This window comes from Curcuma longa, chromosome 16, assembly GCF_044706935.1.
Source record: "Curcuma longa cultivar G26 ecotype Majalengka, Jawa Barat chromosome 16, ITB_CL_G26_1.1, whole genome shotgun sequence".
NCBI lineage: Eukaryota > Viridiplantae > Streptophyta > Magnoliopsida > Zingiberales > Zingiberaceae > Curcuma > Curcuma longa.
The window spans coordinates 9,392,002-9,412,944 of record NC_133876.1 but is presented as its reverse complement, the minus strand read 5'-3'; the positions used below and the strand labels follow the sequence as shown (position 1 = coordinate 9,412,944).

At 36.8% G+C, this 20,943-nt stretch overlaps 1 protein-coding gene and 1 pseudogene across 1 annotated transcript; both read right to left on the bottom strand.

Annotated features, from left to right (window-relative positions):
- Positions 1 to 392: 392 nt before the first annotated feature.
- LOC141847976 (pleiotropic drug resistance protein 2-like) lies at positions 393 to 12,407 on the bottom strand (annotated as a pseudogene).
- A 3,956-nt stretch (positions 12,408 to 16,363) lies between these two features.
- LOC141848036 (putative glycosyltransferase 2) lies at positions 16,364 to 18,115 on the bottom strand. The gene has a single exon (XM_074736147.1). The coding sequence runs from the start codon at positions 18,054 to 18,056 to the stop codon at positions 16,680 to 16,682; it is 1,377 nt and encodes a 458-aa protein (XP_074592248.1). The 5' UTR covers positions 18,057 to 18,115; the 3' UTR covers positions 16,364 to 16,679.
- Between the last annotated feature and the right edge of the window lie 2,828 nt (positions 18,116 to 20,943).

Below are 20,943 nucleotides of genomic sequence, written 5' to 3'. Positions count from 1 at the left end.
GGGTATGTTTGCTCAAGGTAACTTGAACGTACGTGTATATATATTTTATATTGAAGAAAATATTTATTTGATTGTGCTACCAAAAATATTTTTTATGGCCTTCTTCTTCCTTTAGCTTAGCAATCACTTCCTCCACCAGTCATAAACTTTCATAACTTATAATAATAATTATTTCTTCATCTACACGAGGATCTTGAACTCCATGTTACATCTTGGGAGAGAAGATGAAGGGGCAATGACTACCGAGGTGGATCGGTTAGAGAGAGACGACTCGAACATAACTAATGTACAATTTCGATATGCAATCCCTCTTGTTCCTTCATGTTAAACTGAAACACATTCTTATTTGAACTTACAATCCATGTGTTCACCACAAAAGTTACACCCATAAAACAACCTCCTGAAGAAGCAAAATAAGCACAAGAAAAGAGTCTGTTCTTGATGAATCATCCATAGTGACAAATACACCATTTTCTTCTTTGGTAAATTCAGCAAGGGCTATGGCTATGATAGTAGTGATGTATCCTCTTATTTATCAAAGTATATGCTAATTCCAAATGTGCTGACGATTTCTAACTTTTCTCATCTTTTCTGGAAGTTGAGGTACTTGATACAGTAAACAAAGAGGAAGAAGAAGAGGAAGATGAAAGCCAAGTGAGCCAAAGCCACATAGGCAAGGAAACTATGTTGATAGCCAAAGTAGTGTTTCAGGAATTGCTTCACTGTAACACTGCTTTCTCCGGGGATCTCAATCAATTCGTCGTTTTGTCCAAGTTGGGATGCCACAAGACCATATATCGTCCAAGCGACTGGGTCACCCCAGCAATACCACCTCCACCATACAGGCATTGACTGCAAAATCACAAATGTAAAGTGATATTATAAGGGGATTGTAAGGATGTCACAAGCCGATATGCGTATCAAGTTGAGGTGTGAAAATCATAAATTTATCCAAAGTTAAACATTTCGAATTTGCGCGAGGTCTAAAAATGAATTTGCAATCAGCTAGCAATACATTTTGTCATTTTTCATAGGGCATATATGCTAATTTGCAAATCAGCTTGAGCAATGAAATCAGATTTTCTTTTGTTCCTTTTGTTTAGCTTTAGACACTCTAAACTTGAACATCTCAAGTTTCCAAGTGCTTAAAAATGGATTTTTGCTCGTAAAGCAGCTTGCCGCAATTCCTTTGTTTAGCTTTAAACACCCAAAGTCAAACATTTTTAAGTGTCTGGGTCTCTAGACATATGTCTTTGCTCCTAAATCTTGCTGCAAACTGATTTGCAATTAGCTTGCAGCATATTCTATGTTGTTCTTCATGTTTAGCTTTGAGACACTACAAGTTAAACATGTCAGGCTTCTAGGTATCTAGTAATACAATTTCAGGCCCTAAATCTACCAACAAATCGATCCCCAAACCAGCTTGCTGAACTTTTTGGATGGAAAACAAAATCATAGCCAAGGCTACTATGAAGAAAAAACATAGATCCTAATTGCTTTTTGGTTAAAAATATAAATTATAAAGGCATATTTTTGTAGATATCAATCACGAAGGGAGCCTTTGGTAGAATATTCCTAATTAAAACTACTACGACGGATAGAAGAGATCACAAATGGTAAAAACTAGTATAAAGGGAGCTCAAGTAAATAACATGGACCTGTTTGATATGCGGCCAATTTAATCTTGGTCTTTCGTTTGTGGAAAAAACTAGAATGCTCAGGAGAATCATGTACTTATGTGCAATGCCAAACACTTACCGGGCGGGTGATTAGGAAGCCTGCATACAAGTTCCAGAAGGTGTAGAAGAAACTCGAGATGATTGCCGCAGTTTGGTGGTTAGGTGTGAGTGCTACCACCATCATACCATAGAGAATGAAGTAGGAAAAACATGCTATAATGAAGAATAAGAACCAAAGGAAGTTGCTCGTGTGCCAGCCAAAGCCAATCATGGGGAAGAGGAGCAGGGTGTAGATCAGCCCCTGTGTTAGTATGTATACCATCTCGACTGCAACCTGCAAAACCAAAGAAAATTGAAGATTTCTCATGTCGGTTAGGAAATCATAGTTATTGCCCCAATATTTTTCATGATTTTCTTGTTCATAAGCTTAATCGATACTTGATTGACTAATTATAGGTTTTAAAAAGCTCTACGACAGGAAAAAAAATTAATCGAATGATTTTATTGTTGATAGGGCTAATAGATACTTGATTCGTTAAATATTGGAAAATATATTGCACGAAAGAGGCTACAAATATAATTATGCAGCATGGATTTGATAGGGAGTTGGAAGAAATCATATGTAAGAAATGTTGGCAACAAATCATCAAATATCACCATTCTTTCACTTTGAAGGATTTGTGAGATATTTTAAGATAGCTTGGATGATAACAATCCTACCGATTAGGAACCCACATTGAGGAACTCTCAACAAGACGCTTGTATCTCTATCAATAACTCCTTGTCCTTGAAACCTTTAACCCATTAGGGTTTATTGATTCACCCATAAGGAAGTTATCTGGATTAGTGTTTTTCATTCTCCAAAACTCACGGCCATCATAGTAACTATCTCCTTTCCTGTGGGCAGAGGGTTCAAAGTCAAACCATATCAATTCACTAATGTGTTTGATTGTTTATGTTAATTGCATTGTTTTCTTCATTTTCAATTTTCTCTTCATCGTCGCCTAGGTCCTTGGTGGAAGAATATATTTTTTGCATTTAGCTGATTGATCGTGATGCTATTTTCTGGTTTTGTAATCTTTGCTTTTTTTATGAGTACACTGCCACATAACTTTTGTCTATAAACCAAATGAGTTTTGTATTCATGTAGTTCATTGGTTGCTCCAATATATCCTTACACATTAGAATTCAAACAGATGCATACATTTTAAGTGAGAGATATAACCGAGTTTTCCCCTACTCCATTGTTTGCTGGGTTTCTTCGAGTTTATTTAACATGAAGAAACAAGAGTGGAAGAATAGAAAATCTACCCCAAGTCCAAAACAAAAAGCATTTTGAATAACTCAACATTGATGTGCATCTAAAAACAAAACAAAAGGAAACTGTGTCACTTTACTAAAAAGACATGAAAGATTTTTAACTTACTTGAGCAAATGCATAAGCCAGGGCCGAATACATCCCTGCTGCTCGTTCACGATAAAAGACAGTCCTTTCAATACCCACAACCGGTTGCACTGTGATAGCATTGGTAGCTCCAAGAAAGAAAATAGCAGCATATATAGCTCCAACTAGATCCAAAACATCTTGTTCCTTGTTTCTGTGTCACGTAGACAAATATTAAGATGCTTACATCTTCAGCAACTATTCTATGCATAGAAAATTTGTTTTTTAGCAACTAGATAAATTGGAACAAACTAGACTGAAATTTTCAAGAATAGAAGTTTATCTTATCCACCATTACCATTTGATTTTTATGCTTGAAAAGTCCCATGAAATATCCTAAGGTTGGAAGCTTGCTCTACCAGTAGTTAGCTTCTACCAAAATTCATAGATATGGTTCAAAAATATCAATTTGATACTTTAGGATGACAAATTATTCATTAAGGGTGTAGAATAACTAGTCAATGGAAAAGAAAGTGCAATTGAAAAAGAATGAAAAGAGAAAGCATCAAGGGTTCTAATATTGCTTATAACCATTTTTTTATCATCTTATATTGTATGTGTTCAGTGTTCTGTAATCATGTTGTGTGACAAGAACACGATTATTGAAGAAAGGTAAAGAAGCTTACATATTATCACCCTTTTGCCAAAACATGGTGCCAAAAATAAGGCCGATGACAATTGTAATGAAGAATCGGACACCATTATATTGTGGGTTTCTCCAATATGACCAGTAGTGTTTCCAACAACAAGCTATGCATTGAGTACCGAAACTCTGGGCATATTTCGTTGGAAAATGTAAGTCCTCCGAATCCACTGAAGGAACAAATAGTGCCTTGATAATTTGCTTATTTTTCCTGGATAATAGAAATAGACGTACATATTTTTCACTTCGTTTGATAAACTGGGTAGGCCAAAAGAAAGTGAATATGAACTTATTTGATTGCATTATGATACACAACATCTACATACCGGTAAAGAGAGGAGTGAGCATATACTTGAGCAAAATCCACGTTAATGCTATCCTCAACTGAAGGAGAAGTTACTTCCAGCATCCATGTTGCCGGGTTATAGCCTTCAGTAATCTTAGGAACCCCAGGAACTGCCTGAAGGGAAATCGTTTTGGTTAAATGCGAGTAAATTTAGGCATTTTTGAAAAGTACTTGGGTATTATAGCATAAAGGCACATAAAAACTAATATAAATGACCAATAACTGGAAACCAAAAAGTGTATAGAACTATATTGATACTTTTCTCAGGTCATTTAATCTGTCTAATATTTTGAGAGTTGTTCAAATTTATGATTTAAATAAGTGATCCAATTGGACTGGAATTGCTTCCAAGGCAACTATAGTCATGCCTGTATGTGGTACTGGTCTTCCTAATGCTTGTTGCTCATCTTTATTCCATGTTTATTCTACACCTAATCCTTTTTATCCCTCTTGGATTATCCTTCTAGAAACCAAATGTCAAATGTCTACGCGATGGATATTTAAACTCACTAAACCTACTTACAGATAGAAAGACATCTTGGAAAAGTGCGGTTTGATTTGAGGCGCCATGCAGAGATTTGGTGGTCAAGCTAGAATTTTGGAATGTGAGGCAAACGTCTGGACCTTTCAAGATTTTACTAGTGCCACTGCAGTGAAAATGAAAGGTTCTTCCCAGATTTTCAAGAATGGAAAGATGGAAGATGTGAAAAAAAGATTTTCTAGGAGGACAAAGTTGAAGGAAATCAGATGTCGACATTCTAAAATCAACCTATGAGAATTTGAGACATGTTACTAAGCCATAAAAGGTAATATATAAAGTTGGAACTCACTTGAAAGTATTCTATAACCTTGCGAGAGTGATGCCCAATTGCTCCAGCATATATAATTTGACCTCCCATCTTCATCAAAAGTAGCTGGAAACCAAAATAAAAAATAAGCCCCTATATATATATATATATATATATATATATATATATATATATATATATATAAACTTAAAAAGAAATTAAAGGGTCAAGAACCTCATCGAAAGATTCAAATATGTCTATGCTTGGTTGGTGGATTGTACAAACAACAGTTCGTCCAGTGTTCACTGTGTTTCTCACTGTCCGCATGACTATGGCTGCAGCTCTAGCATCTAGACCTGATGTTGGCTCGTCCATGAAAATAATGGATGGATTTGCGACCAGCTCAACAGCAATTGTGAGTCTTTTCCTCTGCTCAGTTGATAAACCATCAATTCCCGGATGGCCAACCAGAGCATCTCTGATTACATCCAATTCAACTAACTCCATGACCTCCTCCACAAACATCTAGAGTATGAAAACACAAGTATTATCCATTATATCATCACTTCAAGCAAAATAATCTTGTAGTAATAATCAAGTGTACAATATGATCGAAGTCTCTGTTTATCTCTGCCTGGCATTTCAAAATATCCAAGCAGGAAAATGCTCCAATCTTCATGTAACAGTAAACATGAATAGACATAGCCCACAACCTTTTTTCTCTAAGAAATAAGCCTAGCAACACAGTCAGTTCAAGAAAAAACATAAACATGCCACAGAAAAACCTTTAGAATGAAATAAACAAGCACGCCTTCATTAAAGTCTCAATCAAATACTTTTCATAGTGGCAGGGGTGTGCCATGGTAATAGGTGAACAAATTCATTGGTGTGAGCATCTGTGTTTTTTTTTCTGACATCCATTTCATACATATTGAAATCACATTTGATATCTCTCATCACCTATTTGACTGGACAAATAATGTATTGCATGAAAGAAATCACCATTTTGGAGCAGATAAAGTGGCCTGCAAACATCAACTGTAGAAACTAGAATAAAAGATCAATAGTTGACTTCCCAATGAAATCTGTAATGATGATTAACATAAACATATTCTAAACTCGATCTGTGAAAATAACCAAGCAGAAACAGAACTTTGGAATAAAAGGACATGGATTGGGTTTGAGAATCCTACTATTTCCATACCTGCCCCCCCCCCCCCCCCCCCAAAAAAAAAAAAAAAAACACAGACACACACAAAATTCAGGAAAAATTTCTTAGAATAGAATCCTTGTCAGTACTGAATTGGTTCCCGACCTGAAAAAAAAAAGTAAAAACAGAAAATTTGATTGTTTAACCAACCTCTCGTGTTTCCTTGTCAATTTCTGGGGCAAGACGCAGCCAAGCAGAGTATACAAGTGATTCATAAACAGTCACATAAGGTGAGTGGATGTCATTTTGTTCACAGTAACCACTAATCCGAGCAAATGTTTCTTGCTTTTTAGGATAGCCAGAAATGCTGATACGGCCTTTAATATAACCCCCAGTTTTTCTTCCTGCCAGAACATCCATTAAGGTAGTCTTTCCTGCTCCACTAACTCCAACCAATGCAGTCAGCACTCCAGGCCTCAATGCACCACTTACATCAGATAGCAATTTGAGATGATCTTCCTTGACTCCTTGGTCCTTCATTTCCTGATATAGGAAGTAGGATCAAGTCATGATAACTTTCCTTTCTTAATGTTTCTTCTATAGGAGAATATTGCTTGAAAAGATACAAAATCGGGAAATCTGGTGCTAGAATTCACCATAATTTTGAATGTTCCTCTATATGTGTATTCTCCTATGCACATTCCCCCTTGTATATATGCATGTTAATAAGTCATCCCTTCATAAGAGTGGAAAACTCACACTAAATTTCTTTATTCTTTTTCTAAACAGAATTTTCTTAAATTGTTCTTCGGTGAACTGGTATCATTTTTTATTTTGCCAATATTCCCTAAGTGATGCATGATTAAATTAGCTAAAATACGCATGAAAAAGAAGCAAGCTCAGTGAAATTTGTTCACAGAAATAAGAAAAACGATTCTAAGAAAGCAATTCACACAAAATGGCCATTCAGGAATCATGGATTATACTGCCTCCATTTCTGCAATATAACCATTTTAGCTTGAAGCTTTTTTGGATAAGCATGATTCAAAACAAAGATGGCTACTTGATAGAATTATCCACTGTACATGATCTACTTAATTTCAGGTATGCCATCCATGTATTGTAATTCTAGACAAATTGGAAAGAAAGGAGTATCTCAAACAATTGTTGTATGATCTACAACGAGTACACTCTCAGGTAGCTTATTTGTAACTATTGACTTACTGCAGGCATATCAACATGGTAGTTCACATGTTTGAAAGCAAGAGAAAGCGGCTGAAAAGGCAGCACCATTCCCCTCCTAGCTGGATGAACTGAAGAATTGAAACTCTCAATCTCCAAGCTGTTTCTTCGATCAGCAGCTACATCAGCATATAGAATTAAGAGTTTCAGAAACAATTGAATACATTTTAAAAAAACAGCCAAAACAGAACTTCTGTTATAGCCCATTAACAACCTATTAGAATTTAAATCCTAATATTTAAACACATGATGGTGTCATGCATATGATTTAAAATCTATCTCATTATATTATATATGAATTTATGATGGCTGAATTACTTGAGTAACCACTCATCACTGTCTATCTCATATACTGCACTAAACTTAAGAAGATAACAAAAAAGATGTCATAAATTTTAAAAGTAAATTCCATTAGACAAACTAACCTTCTAAATCAGGTGTAGCAGATTTCCTACTACTTCCTATCAGTTCAAAACTCCGGTCTCTGTCTGCTAACAAATTCTTTCTTTTGTTACTTTCTGATTCCTCATCAATGACAAAATGTTGAGAACTTCCAATAGCTATACACAGATAATTCCATCAGACTAACTCATGTGAAAATGAAAAACCAAATTAGTTATATGAACTGACAACTTACGGTTCAAAAAGGTAAGTGCAAGTATAAACAACATATTGAAGAGAATAGCAAAGCCTACAAGGGCTCCGATAGAAATCCAATACCAATAACCATCAACAAACAGTCCTCGAGATTTTAGAATGGCTGTTCCTATTGTTGGTGCATTTACATTGGTGTCATTGTTTGGCTGTAACAAAGATGAAGACATGCATTAAGTTTCATATGTCCTGTGTTGTCATTCTGATTACAAGAGTTCATAATTATAAATCTAAGTGTTTATCAGTATGTTCCTTTAGGTGTATAGAATGCTTAAGGAACATGAAAATAATCTTACGGCGTTCCATCTATGGTCAAGGAACTCATTAATAGCTATGGCATTTTGCCCATACATCATCGGAGAACTCCAGTAACCCCAGATCCACCAGGGCTTGATATCATCTGCTCACATACAGAAAGGGCGAAGATGAGTTTATGATCCAACACGAATTCATATACTAGGGAGGAGTTACACAGTGATTCAACATCAGATTCCAATAACATTTGTGAACATTAGTTACTAATTAAATAGAAAGAAAGACTTTCTAAATATATAATCTAAAGAAATTACAAGAAGAGGTGCAAAGAACATCTCCTAGAAGATAAAAACCTTTAGAGACGACGAATCCTCCTAGAACAAACACAATAAGTAGAGCAAATGTTCCAAATGTATTGGCCATGACCATAGTTCTTCCAGCTGCGGCAATAAAGCGGAAAAGAGAGAGAGACACTTGATGTACAAGGAAGAGTGCTAGGAACTGACGGAAGAAACTGCCAAATTAAGTATAGATGAGATGTAACAATTTTATCACATTTAATTCAGAGCAATTGATGAAATAGAGGATATATAACAAATCCTTAACTACATACCGTCCAACGGAGGGAGCAAAACCAATTGAGTAATATGTCAGGATAATCCATATTCCAGATTCCAACAAGGATAGAGGAATCTTCAGGAGCCAATATGCCAATCCAAAAGCCCATGGTGGGAAAAATAAGAAATCTCTCTGTCTATAGAAAACTGGCAACTTATCGATGGTCATCGATATATCTGCCATCCCATTAAACATCACATTGACCAAACTGTAAAACAATGAGCCATAGAACTTGTCACCATCGGCAATTGTGTTATGATGCATTGTAGTTCTCAGAAACACAGTCATGGCTATCAATGAAAGTATGGTTATTTGGGTAGTTTTGAAAACATAAAGAAATGAATTGCGTTTCATTAGCAACCATTCTCTTGACAAGCAAGCCTTGAGAAGTTCCCATTTAGAGATGCCATATTTTTCTCTAGTGAGTGCAGCACGATGTGTTTTCCTTCTATCATAAGGAACAACTAGGCCCTCTGAAAGCCGTTTTCCAACATGAAATGATTTAAAATGCTGCACAAACTCTGAGACTGAAATATAATGGTAACATTGGTCCTTGATATACCAGTACTGTTCTTGATCCTTTTTTGAAGTTACCTCTTGAAGAAAATCTGCAACCCCTTTCCTTTCAGGACATTTGAAACCAAGAGATCCAAAGAACTCAAGAACATTCTCTCGAGGACCTTGGTATATGATTTGGCCCTCAGAAAGTAATATAACATCATCAAAAAGTTCAAATGTCTCAGGTGCAGGTTGTAGAAGAGAAATCAACACTGTTCCACCCAGGACATGAACCATTTGTCTGATGAACTTGACTATCTGAAAAGTGGTAGAGCTGTCAAGTCCAGTAGATATTTCATCCATGAACAATGCTCTTGCAGGACCAGTCAACATCTCTCCTGAAACAAAGATCCAATACTTTTAGGCTTCAACATATGCCTAGCAAGTGTTGAAGAAAATAATTTCTTGTTTTAGAACATGTGGACGTCAAAGCTAGGCAATTACAAATGATGATTGAAATCTTACTTTCCTGTCAATTTCTGTTTGCTACATACCAGTGGTCATTCGTTTTTTTTGTCCCCCAGAGATGCCTCTTCTCATTTCATCACCAACAAGGATGTCTGCACAAATATCCAGACCAAGTACCTATTTTGCATCATTCAAAGAATCAGTGTTATTAGTTCCAGCTTAATGAAGGATAGAACGCGTACTAAAAAATGAGGTCAGGAACCTTCAGGATGTAGTCTGTTGCTATACTGGTTTTCTGCCCCTTGATTGATGTAGCCCTCATGAAAGCATCAATTTCAGGGTCTGGCTTAATTCCAGCATATCTCTCCCGTCTTGACAATTCTGACAGCATTTCATACCTTGTACCCACACCCAAACACCGTCCAGAGAAGTCAAGGGTTTCTCGAACTGTCATCTCTCCATTGTGAAGGTCTAATTGACTGATATATGCACATGTTCTCTGGGGAACAAATTCCGATAGTTCATGGCCACAATATGTAATTCTACCTGATTTCTGAAAGCAAAGCAAAGACATCCAATACAAATAAATTCTTTGAAAAGGTTTGTTCTAGTTTAACTATCAGAGACTAGTTGATGCTAATGCCATGTGGTAAAAGTACAAATAAGCATACCCTAAGAGAATTATCAAGTTTCCCAGCTAGTGCAAGCAAGAGTGTTGTCTTCCCTGATGCTGGAGGTCCAAGAAGCAAAGTCATCCTGACAATGTGTAAGATATCAAAAACTGAGAAACTGTTGGGCTTTCATAACTATAACAAACTTCTGCCTTTATGGGTGTCGGTAAAAGTTCTTATGTCAAATACAGAAGCAATTTATCTAAAATCAAATGAATTCTTCTCTTGTTTTAGGTGCTTTGTAGCCTTGTAGGGTTCGATAAACTAGTCGTGTTTTCTCCCATCAGCACAAGTTTCACTTGAGTCTAACCTTTCTTACTTTTGTGTAATTTCTTTTCAAGTGCTATACTAATAACATACTGTATATTAATGCTTTATTAGAATTTCCCAGATAACTTATCCCGATACCTTGATGGCTTCAGTATTCCACTGACATTGTCAAGAATATTTATGGTCCTTTTCTTGGATGGAGAGAGTTGCAGAAGACCAAAAAAACCCTGGATGGTTCAGAAAGAATTCCCATCATATAAATAAAAAGAACTGTACAAATGATTATCAGATTGAATACAAAATTTATTGCTGAGTTTATATATATATATAATCTTTCTTATAAGTAGAGAAACTTGTAGGATTACACACACACACACACACACACACACACATATATATATATATATATTGAAGGAATGACTAAGACATCTCACTTAAAACATATGAAAACTATAACCAGGTAATAAATTTCAATTTCACATTAGATTCGGAGAAAAATGTTTAAGGATGATGAAGTACACCTAGTGACAAATTTTGAATGAATATTTATGATGTACAAAAAATGGATAATAAGCTAATATATTGAACTTGTTTCTCCCACATGATCATTTCTTTTGTTTTTATATCAGTCACCTCCTCTGTATATAGTATTCATTGTCTTCTATTTACATGTGTATCTTGTCGCACTCTTCTTGGAATATATTTGTATGGAATGTAATGAAGAATTCTCAAGTTCAGATTTGAGTCAGTCTGTACCTCTAAGATGTTCAGCGTGGTATTCCACAGGGAAGGAAGAGCTCTGCTACCAACATAAACATCTGCCTCCAGTGACAGATTCTCGTATCGAACCTCAATTTTTGGAAGTTCCAATCCCACCCTGTTCCATTTTCATATATGTCAAACCGACCAGCCCATGTAGCAACACAAGTTTCTTTTCAGCAAGCAGAAAACTCAAACTTATCAAACAACAGACTTTACGGAAAAGTTGCTCAAACATAGCTGCATAAGTTTATCAACTAATCCAAAAACCCTTGACCCCAAAAAATACATCTTTCATAAAAAGATATATTTTTTGTTAAAATTTGTCATGTCTATCAAAAATTATTAGCAATAGTCTGCTGGCTCAAGCATAATGGTGCACATTATTGATTCCAAGAAAGCTATGGGAGTAACCGGTCGATTCGTTCTCGGAGGCGCTTGAGGAACCGCTCGTTGTCCTCCTCCACCACCTTGAAGATTTTCTCCAGCAGAAGCTTCTTCTCGTGGAGTCCGAGGCGCCGGAATTCAACCTCGCCGCTGAAATCCGCCACGTCCGGCCGCACGCTCCCCTTCCGCGCGCGGCCGTAGACCGGCAGCTTCTCCCGTGCCGCCTTCCCCAGGTCCTCCTCGTCGTCGCTCGCGCCGCTCTCGAGGAAGACGCCGGACGCGTCCCGGAAACTGTCGGCCGAGCTCCGGCTGCTACCAGTCCTCGGGTGCTCGCTCGCCATGGCGCCGCGCTGACCACCTGCAAAGAGTAAAGCATAGGAGAAGCGAGAGGGAGGGAGTATAAATAATGGATGGCAATTTGGGAAGGAGGTGGAGGAGCGTTTCTTGTCGATGCTGATGGTGCTCTTCCTCTTGTTCCCGCGCAGAAGGAGACGAGCGAAGTAATCAAGTAATCCGGCATTGTTTATTGCTCATGAATGCAGGAGAATTTTGCATCGAGGTCCAAATATTTTAGTTTGTGTGTTGTATAGCCTTCTCTCTTTTTTTTTGCGAGTAGGGGTGGGAAAAAATATTAAATTTTCGTTCCTTTTTGCTGATGTGGACATCGAGAACCAGTTTCTTTGGTCGATGCATAGTCCTATTCTATGCGGGTAAACACTCATCTAATGCTTATAATGTGTTTACTTGCGAGAGCAAATAATGGAAGGGCGGACCACACCTAAGAGGCAAAGATCTTCTAGAAAAAGGATTATTTATAGATCATGTATCCTCGAATAAATAAATATGTTTGAACATAAATAAATTCAATTCGGTTCTATGAGCTAAATGTTCAACTCTGACAAGAATGACATTTTACAAATTAGGAGGAAATTTTGAGTCTGGAATTTTTGTCAAAAAAACAATCCAAAGATAGATTGAAAATCCACTCTTTGAATAATTCTGCGTCTAGTAAATGGTGAAATAGTATCAATTCGTCCCCTCCCTTCCACTAATTCGCTACCTAAAGTAAATTGAGTATCATCAAACAGCATATTGAACGGAATGGTTTCTAAGATGCTCCTTTTGTCCATAACTCTACCAAATGCAATGTGTGTATGTAGCATCTTGTCACGTTTCTTTCTATAATTTCAATTAGATGGTCCGATAGTGACGACAAATGCAGGCGAAAAAATTCTTAAAATTGTAATTCGATGTTTTTTTTCTATAAAAAAATGAAAGTCGTTGGATTGCTGGTCCTTCAATTTAGCAGTTGAGTTGGTCTCTAATTTTTGGAATCTTATTTTTAAGTTCTAAAGCATCAAAACTAGTAAGTGTCACCCAAACGTATCCCCTACGAAATAACCGAGCATTGGAAGTCTATGATTTTGGTAAATTTAGGAATAAATACCATATCATGGGTCAGGCTAAAGATGCAGTATGAAAGAGCAAAATCATGCGAATCTCATTTGAAAATGAGAAAAATGATGCACGAAAGTTTACCTGATTCGCAACAAGTTGGTTGAGTAATCAGACAGTAAACTACTGAAGGTGACTTCATGCCGTTAATCTCCCAAGTTAGTGGTTTTTGATGTCGACTTCTTGTTTGATTACTCCATCAGTTGGGTACATGCTGCTGAGCTCACTGGTTTTAGATGCCAAGTTCTTGTTCTTTCTGAAAAAGATGCTGGGGTTCTTGTCTGAATCCTGCTCTTGTGAGATACTGATGCTGAGTTCAGTTCTTTTTTTAATCCCAAGTTGTTTGATAGCTCTCGCAAATAAGATACTATAATGCTGAGTGAGTTTGTTTCTGAAGAAGATTCTGATGGTGCTCTTTTCATATTCTGAAATGGAAAATAGGAATCTGAAAGATTACCTCAGTCACAGCGAGTGCTCGGACGATAGATTATTGATGCTGATTTCATGTTCTACAGTGCTGAGTTATTTGCTTAACCATTCAGTCTGTTAAGATTGTGAGTTTGTGGTTCTATGTTGATTTCCTGCTGAATTACTCCGACAATAAGATACATGCTGCTGAATTCATGGTTTCTGATGCCAAGTTCTTGTTCTTTCAAGGAAACATGCTGAGTTAGTTTGTCTGAGTCAGACTCGCAACAAGATATAGAGTCCATGTTTTTGAATACCAAGTTGTCAGTTGGTTGCCCCCGCACTATAATGCTGGGCGAGTTCTTGTTTATCAGAAAACAATTCTGATGCTGCTCGGTTCATGGCAGTTTGATCATTCCAGTAATAAGATATGGTTGCAGAGCTTGAATTCTTGCTTGATTCATCTGTCTGAGAAGACAATAAACATGACAAAAATGATAATCAGAGTCCACAATGAATATGAAGAGCAAACAATGTCCCATGACTAATCTCATTGCGATGATAAGGGATTGTAATGAAACAATCATGTACCGAGTTTTCTCCATATGTAACTGCAATATGAACAATCATGCACCTGGGAGACAAAAGATTGCCAAGGATTAGGAACTTAATGATATAAATCCAGCTCATACATCTGATGAATATGATGACAGTCATTTGGAGGGAATTGTTGAATGGTATTTCTCCAGCCATTTGAAGTATGGGAATTTTGTGGTTAAAGGTCTTCAGAAGCTCCTTTCCATTGAATGAGGCATTTAAATGGGAAAAGGGAGATCGGCAGAGATGAACTACAGCCACAAATCAGGCAACATCAATATTGTAACACGAGAAGATACCACAAGTAAATATAAAGATTGCAGCAACACACCTCAGAGTCAAATGCAGATTGGGAAGTAGAACAAACTGGGCATGATGTGTGATCACAACTGTTGAAGAAACATAACAACATACTAGAGTTCTGGGGAAAAGTTTGCATCAAGGTTTCTGAAGAAATTTGCCAAAATTCACTAGTTTGCACAAGCAAACAAATATTGGTTGCGGCTATTTTTTCACAAAGGTTGCTTGAGTTCATTTCACGGTTTGAAAATTTTGCTAATCCAATGAAAATTGCAAAAAACTCTAACCAAGTGTATGTCCATTTAGTAAGTCTTAAAGCATGATGAAATAAGGAAAATAAAGCATTTACAGCTTCCAAGTAAAGCAACAAAGCTCATCAAGAGTGTCCAGTAATCTTAAAATGTGATAATAAAAGAAAAAACAAAAAAAAATTATAATTCCAAAAAACAAAATGAAATCACAAGGATATGAAATTTGTAAATTGGACACACACATCCCATTTATGGTTGAATTGAACATAACAGGTGAATATAAAGCATCTCTTACTCTGACCCTACAATTTCAAGTACATAATATCCTACAAAGAATACAATAAAGCATAACAATCTTAACCAGGGGTTTCTTCTTAAACAGAGGTTATCTATGAACTTAATACTGGACTTCATATAACATTCTTTTGACATTCGATGCGATTCATATTTGCCATGGACATCAAGTGGTACTATAGGAGCATCAGAAGCGTTGTTGCCATCTTCATTATTATATATATTGAAGAATGAAGATTTGTTACATGCACAGGAACAAAACAAATGGAAGAAGAAACTAGTAAGATAATTGCCTTACTAATCAAGTAATTTCTCCCTGGATAAGCAATTAAAACTATCTGCAAACTAAACATAAAGTTCTGAAAATCGAAGTTCCTAATATAGGATTTGTATATGTCAACATAAATGAACATGTGGAAAAAGAAAGGGATTTCTTTTAAACATGATAGTTTCTTCTACAACTTATGCTATATTTCCAGAACTTCCTGGCAAACAGACATAAAACAATGACAAAGGAAAATTTCAAACAGCAGGTTGTCAGAACTGTAATTAGGTGCGAATGAGAGCAATAGCTGATATCTTAGTAGTTCGTACTTCCTGTTATGATGTGGTCACAGATTCTATATAGTTGCATGACCTTGCTGTGAGTAATTTGACTTAAGCATTTGAATCATTTGGGAAAGAGATTGTACCAAAAATAGAATTTTTACCAGATTCAAGGAATTAGTAGAATGGTAGTTCGTTTGATTAGATTGTGTAACCAATTTTTAAGAATATTCAAAGACAACTGTTGCTATAGGAGTACAAACATGCAAGAAATAAGAATAACCTGAGAGCCACAAGCTGCTGAAGACAAAAGTGAGCAGAAATAGTCCAGCTTTACCAGATTGTGGGAACTGGGAAGGACAAAACATATAGTGTGCCTAAAAAGGATTAGACAGGATTCTTGTCTTGATGAAAAGGTGTTTCTTTTCTTTTTCAGCACACATGGCTCTATAACAGATAAGAACTAAATAGATAATCGAAAGGATCCCACAGAAGAACAAAGTTTGTCCAGACAACTTATCCTTTGTTACTAAGAAATTGAACAAACAATTCTTATATTTCTGATATATGAATCACAATCGAGATTAAAGTGAGGCTTTAATATAGTCATCATGAATTCATAAATATAGCAAAAAGAGACTCAGCTACGAAGTATTAAGTTATAATCATGTTTTGAGGACAATTGTCATTGAAACATGTTCATGATCATTACACAGGATGTAAAATAAAACACCTTGAGGTGTTACAAAAGAAACCTTCCTTCCCTCATGCCCCTTCCCCTGATACCCTAAATAAACTCGAAATTAAAAGTTCAATTTACCTTAAGATGCAGTGAACTCTGATCCAAGGCTGAAACTTAAACTACAAGAAGCCAAACATTGAATGGAACAACAAAAAGCACCCCGGATCTGAGATTTGAGAGAATGATAGTCCATTAGTCTCATTGATGGCCTTTCTCACCCTTTGGTTTCTATCCTAGCTTCAGGATTAAGCTGGTCCAAGACTTCCAATGGCTTTTCTGTCTGCTTCATAGTTCTCTTAATCTTGGGGGTGGTCAAGTTTCCATGGGAGAATCCATACATTCTAAGCACTTGGTTATCTGCAAAATTGAAAGCTCTCTCCAGGCTTTTCAAGCATCTCTCCACAGGGTAATCTCCATAGCTACCACAAGGCTTGCAGCCAACAAAGTGAGTGACGAATGGCCACCTCTCGTCCCCTAGTCCTGGATGATATTTCTCCATCATTTCCTCATACTTGTCCACCAATCCAGTCCAGAATCCATGAAGGTAATAGGAGTTCTCAATGTAAACCTTGTCTCCCCACCGTTTCTGCTGTGATAGCAGCAAGTAGATGAGCGCAGATTGATCATCCGCCTCGAAGGCCGGCCGGCCTTGCAGGTTGGCAGTCAGTATCTTTCCGGCTTCGTCTCGGATCGGACCTTTTGGCCCCATCGGCGCCCACGCATCGAGCAAATCGAGACTCCACTGACAATTGCGCAGCAGGAAGCTGCCGGTGTTGAGGGCAATCCAGGAATGCTTCTCAAAGAGGAGATCAGGATAGCCATGGATAACGAGATTGTGAGCAGCATAGCGGTCGAGAGGAATCTCGAAGGCCATGTCCGTAAAGAGAGCGTCGCTGTCCATCCACCAAAGCCACTCCAACTCCGGGTGCGAAAGCATCAGACGACGGATCAGCGGGAGCTTCGCCCAGTACCCTGCGAGCTCCCGGTCGAGGTGCGCCATATTGTAGACGATTTCGATCCCGTGGATGCGGCAGTAATCGATCTTGTTCTTGGCGCCTTTCAAGAGGTAGTGGTCGCCAATGGCGTTGTCGCAGGGGTTGGGCGGGGATCCAGTGACGAGTAAGATCCGAGGCTTGCCATTATCGACCCGGCTCGGGAACCCTGGGTTTTCTTCCAGCCACCGCCTCCGCTGCTCGTCCCAGTCAGAGATCTTAGGGCCGAGGGTATAGTTGGCGTAGGCGGCGAGTTCTTCGGCGGAGGTATAGTTGAGCACGGCGGCTGTGGAGTTAAATCCGAACGGGATCTGGTCGTCATCGTCAGGATCGGAGTCAGAGCGGATCTCGCGGAGGATGCGGTCGATGTCCTCGACGACCTTCTGTTGGGAGGCTTCGGAGGCGTCAGTGCCTCCTCCAGCGCCGACGAGGCTTCCGATGCCGACGGTACCGCGGAGGACGAGAATGGTGACGACGCCGCAGAGGACGGTGATCTTGAGGTTGTTGAAGGTCTTCCGAATCTGGCGGCGGCGGGTGAGGCGGGAGCGAGCGGAGCTAGGGAGGTCCCTCGCCGGCGGCGTCTTGCCCTCCTGGCCCATCACGGGATTCTTGTTCAGCGAAGGAGGAGACTACGACGCCTAAGGATCGTCGATGATGTAGTTGTTCAATCTACGTCGACGGGACTGGATCCTTTGCTTATGTTCAGACACCAGAGACGTAAAACACCATTGTAAGTGTTCATCTCTTTCTGTGAAGGGAGTTTACCGGAGTCAATTCCTGTTTCGTGTCAGAGTCGGTGGATGGGGATTGAATGAATTGGAAGGTCAGTGATTATATGGTTAGTTAATAAAATTTTATTTTTTATTAAAAATACGTTTTTTCTAAATTTTTTACTTCATAAAATATTAAATAATAACATTTCTATTCCTAGTTTACATATTTTGATATCTCCAATGTTTAAAATAGCAAGAAATTAAATTTCTAAAATAAACTAATTTATTTTTTTATAAATATGAATACATTTAAAAGCATGCAAGTCTACTTATAATTTGTCCAATAAAAATTATAATATACATCAAATTTAAATTAAAGTATAATTAAATTAAATTAAAGTAACAAATATAATGTTATAAATAAATATTTGTATGTTTACATACCATCTAACTCATATATCTATGACTTGTTCAATAACTATGGATTGAATATAAAATTTTCATTAGATGTTCAGCCGGACTAGTGAAATATTGTTAATGAATGACATAAGTACATGTGTAGGTCAATAAGACATTCATGTGAACTTTGTCTCGAGGAATCAATGTAAAGTCAATCTAGTAGCGACATGTGTTTAGGATAAACAAGATAAAACATAAAGTAATTGTATCCAATAATAATAAGGGATAATGTCTAAATATAAGTACTTAGGTTCAATTGTACAAACATAATTTGGTTTAAGTTGGTGATGCAAGAACATCTAACAACATGACTGATTTATATCTGATATGGCTATGTTATCTTTCATATCGTGACAAGAAGAACATGAAACTACCAATCTCTCTTTTGAATTTTGAAAGATGATCTAACTACCGACAAAGAAAATGATCAATCCATGAGCTCTTGAAAATGATCACAGTTGTACTCTATTCGGGTCCGAACGAGATAGAATCGGTTAGGTCATGTTTTCAAACACAATCGTATTGTGGCACTGTGATTCACGCAAATCGAATCGTCAAAATTCTAGATTTCATCTTTTAACTTTTTCTTCTATTTAATTTAAATTTTTGGGATTAATTTTGTTTTTAAAAATTAATTTAGATTTTATATTTTTTTCAATTATTTTCCATTTCTAAACGTGAGTTTAGATTTTCTTTTTCTTTTGTTATTTTTCATTGTAATTTTTTCTTATTTCTTAAGTTATTTAAACGGGGTGATGACTCTTGTAAAGATATATGGAGTTTGATTTTAATTTAAATAAAATTTATTTTCGTTTAAATTTAGAGATGGCTCCTCTTCATTGGTGAATCTCCATTTTATGCTTTCTCTGCAATCTCTATTCAAATGCCATACCCGAAATTTCTTCCCCTGCGTCGATTGGGGGGAGTCCCGAGTGACATTGTTTTAGATCTTCGATAGTAGGTCTAGCATGGATGGAGCAATAAATAAAATTTTTCTCGTAAACAAGTCGAGCCTATTCTTGGTCAAGCAACAATCGTGACTAGACTTGATCAGAGGAGTCGTCGTTCATGGTAAGAGTTCACAACATTGCTTAGGAAAGGAATATGAGTACGCATAGGATCTAGGAATTAGAGTAGGGGGTTGATGTTCAATTTTGAAATAGTTCAAATTATGTTTTTAAATTAAAAAAATAACAATCAAATAAATAAATAAGTAATAATTCAATTACTTTATTAAATAAGTTTACTATGGTGACTTTAGTCGAAAACGAAAAATAAAATAAATCAAAAGACTAAAAGATAAATCAAATAAGTTTATCGTTCTACTGGTTTGCTTGAACTGGCTAAGAGAAAAGAAAAATAAATAACAAAACAACTACAAGGATGAAAAGAAAAGAGAACGAAAGTCTCACCTTCTTTTCGACGATCTAGGCTAGCTCCAACAATAAGAAAGACAAAATAAGAATTGTTATTGTGAGAGAGAAAAAAGGACTAAGATTGTTGTTGGTCGGCTGAAAACAATATAAGAAAAGGAAGAAGAAAGACGGTTACTCTTAAGAAAAGGAAGAAGAAAAGAGAGATGTTGTTGAAGAAAGAAGAGAAAAATAATTAAGTTGCGGTTGAGAAGAAAAAACAAAGAGAAGGAATGAGAAGATCGTAATAAGAAGAAGTCGGCACGTGGAGGCTGGTGCGTGAGGCGGTGGGAGCGAAGTTGCGTACATGGAAGAGAATAAAAAGAAAAGAGAGGAGAGTATATTTTTTCAAAAAATCTCTAACTCGTATTAAATCGATGGTTTAGTCCAATTAAACTAGGTTCGGTTATAATTTGACCAAATCAAATCCAAATCAACTCCAATTTAAACAACATACTCTTTATCTTCGCGCTCACCCGATAGATTTTATTCGCAATCCAAATTTAATTCAGCACATTCACTTCATATTCGATGATTTGATTCACTTATTTATTTTATTTTATTTATTTATTTTGTTAAAAACTCTAATACTTAATAAAACTTATATAGATAATAATAAAAAAAATTGAGCTGGGTTATAGCCCAAGACAACCAATACGTGCCTCCGTCTCTGTAAGTACAGGAACAACCTCTCCACAACTCAACCGGGCAAGGGCACCACCTTAATCTAAATGTTTTTTGTCCACTCTTGTGAAATATTATTACCTTGATTTAAGTGTTTCCAATAAGAAGATTGAACAAAGTATTTCTATATTTTGATCCATCTATTTTGCATTTGCTATTTATTTTGTTTTGTTGTGTTTATTAAAATTCTCTATGATATCTTTTATTCTTATTACAAC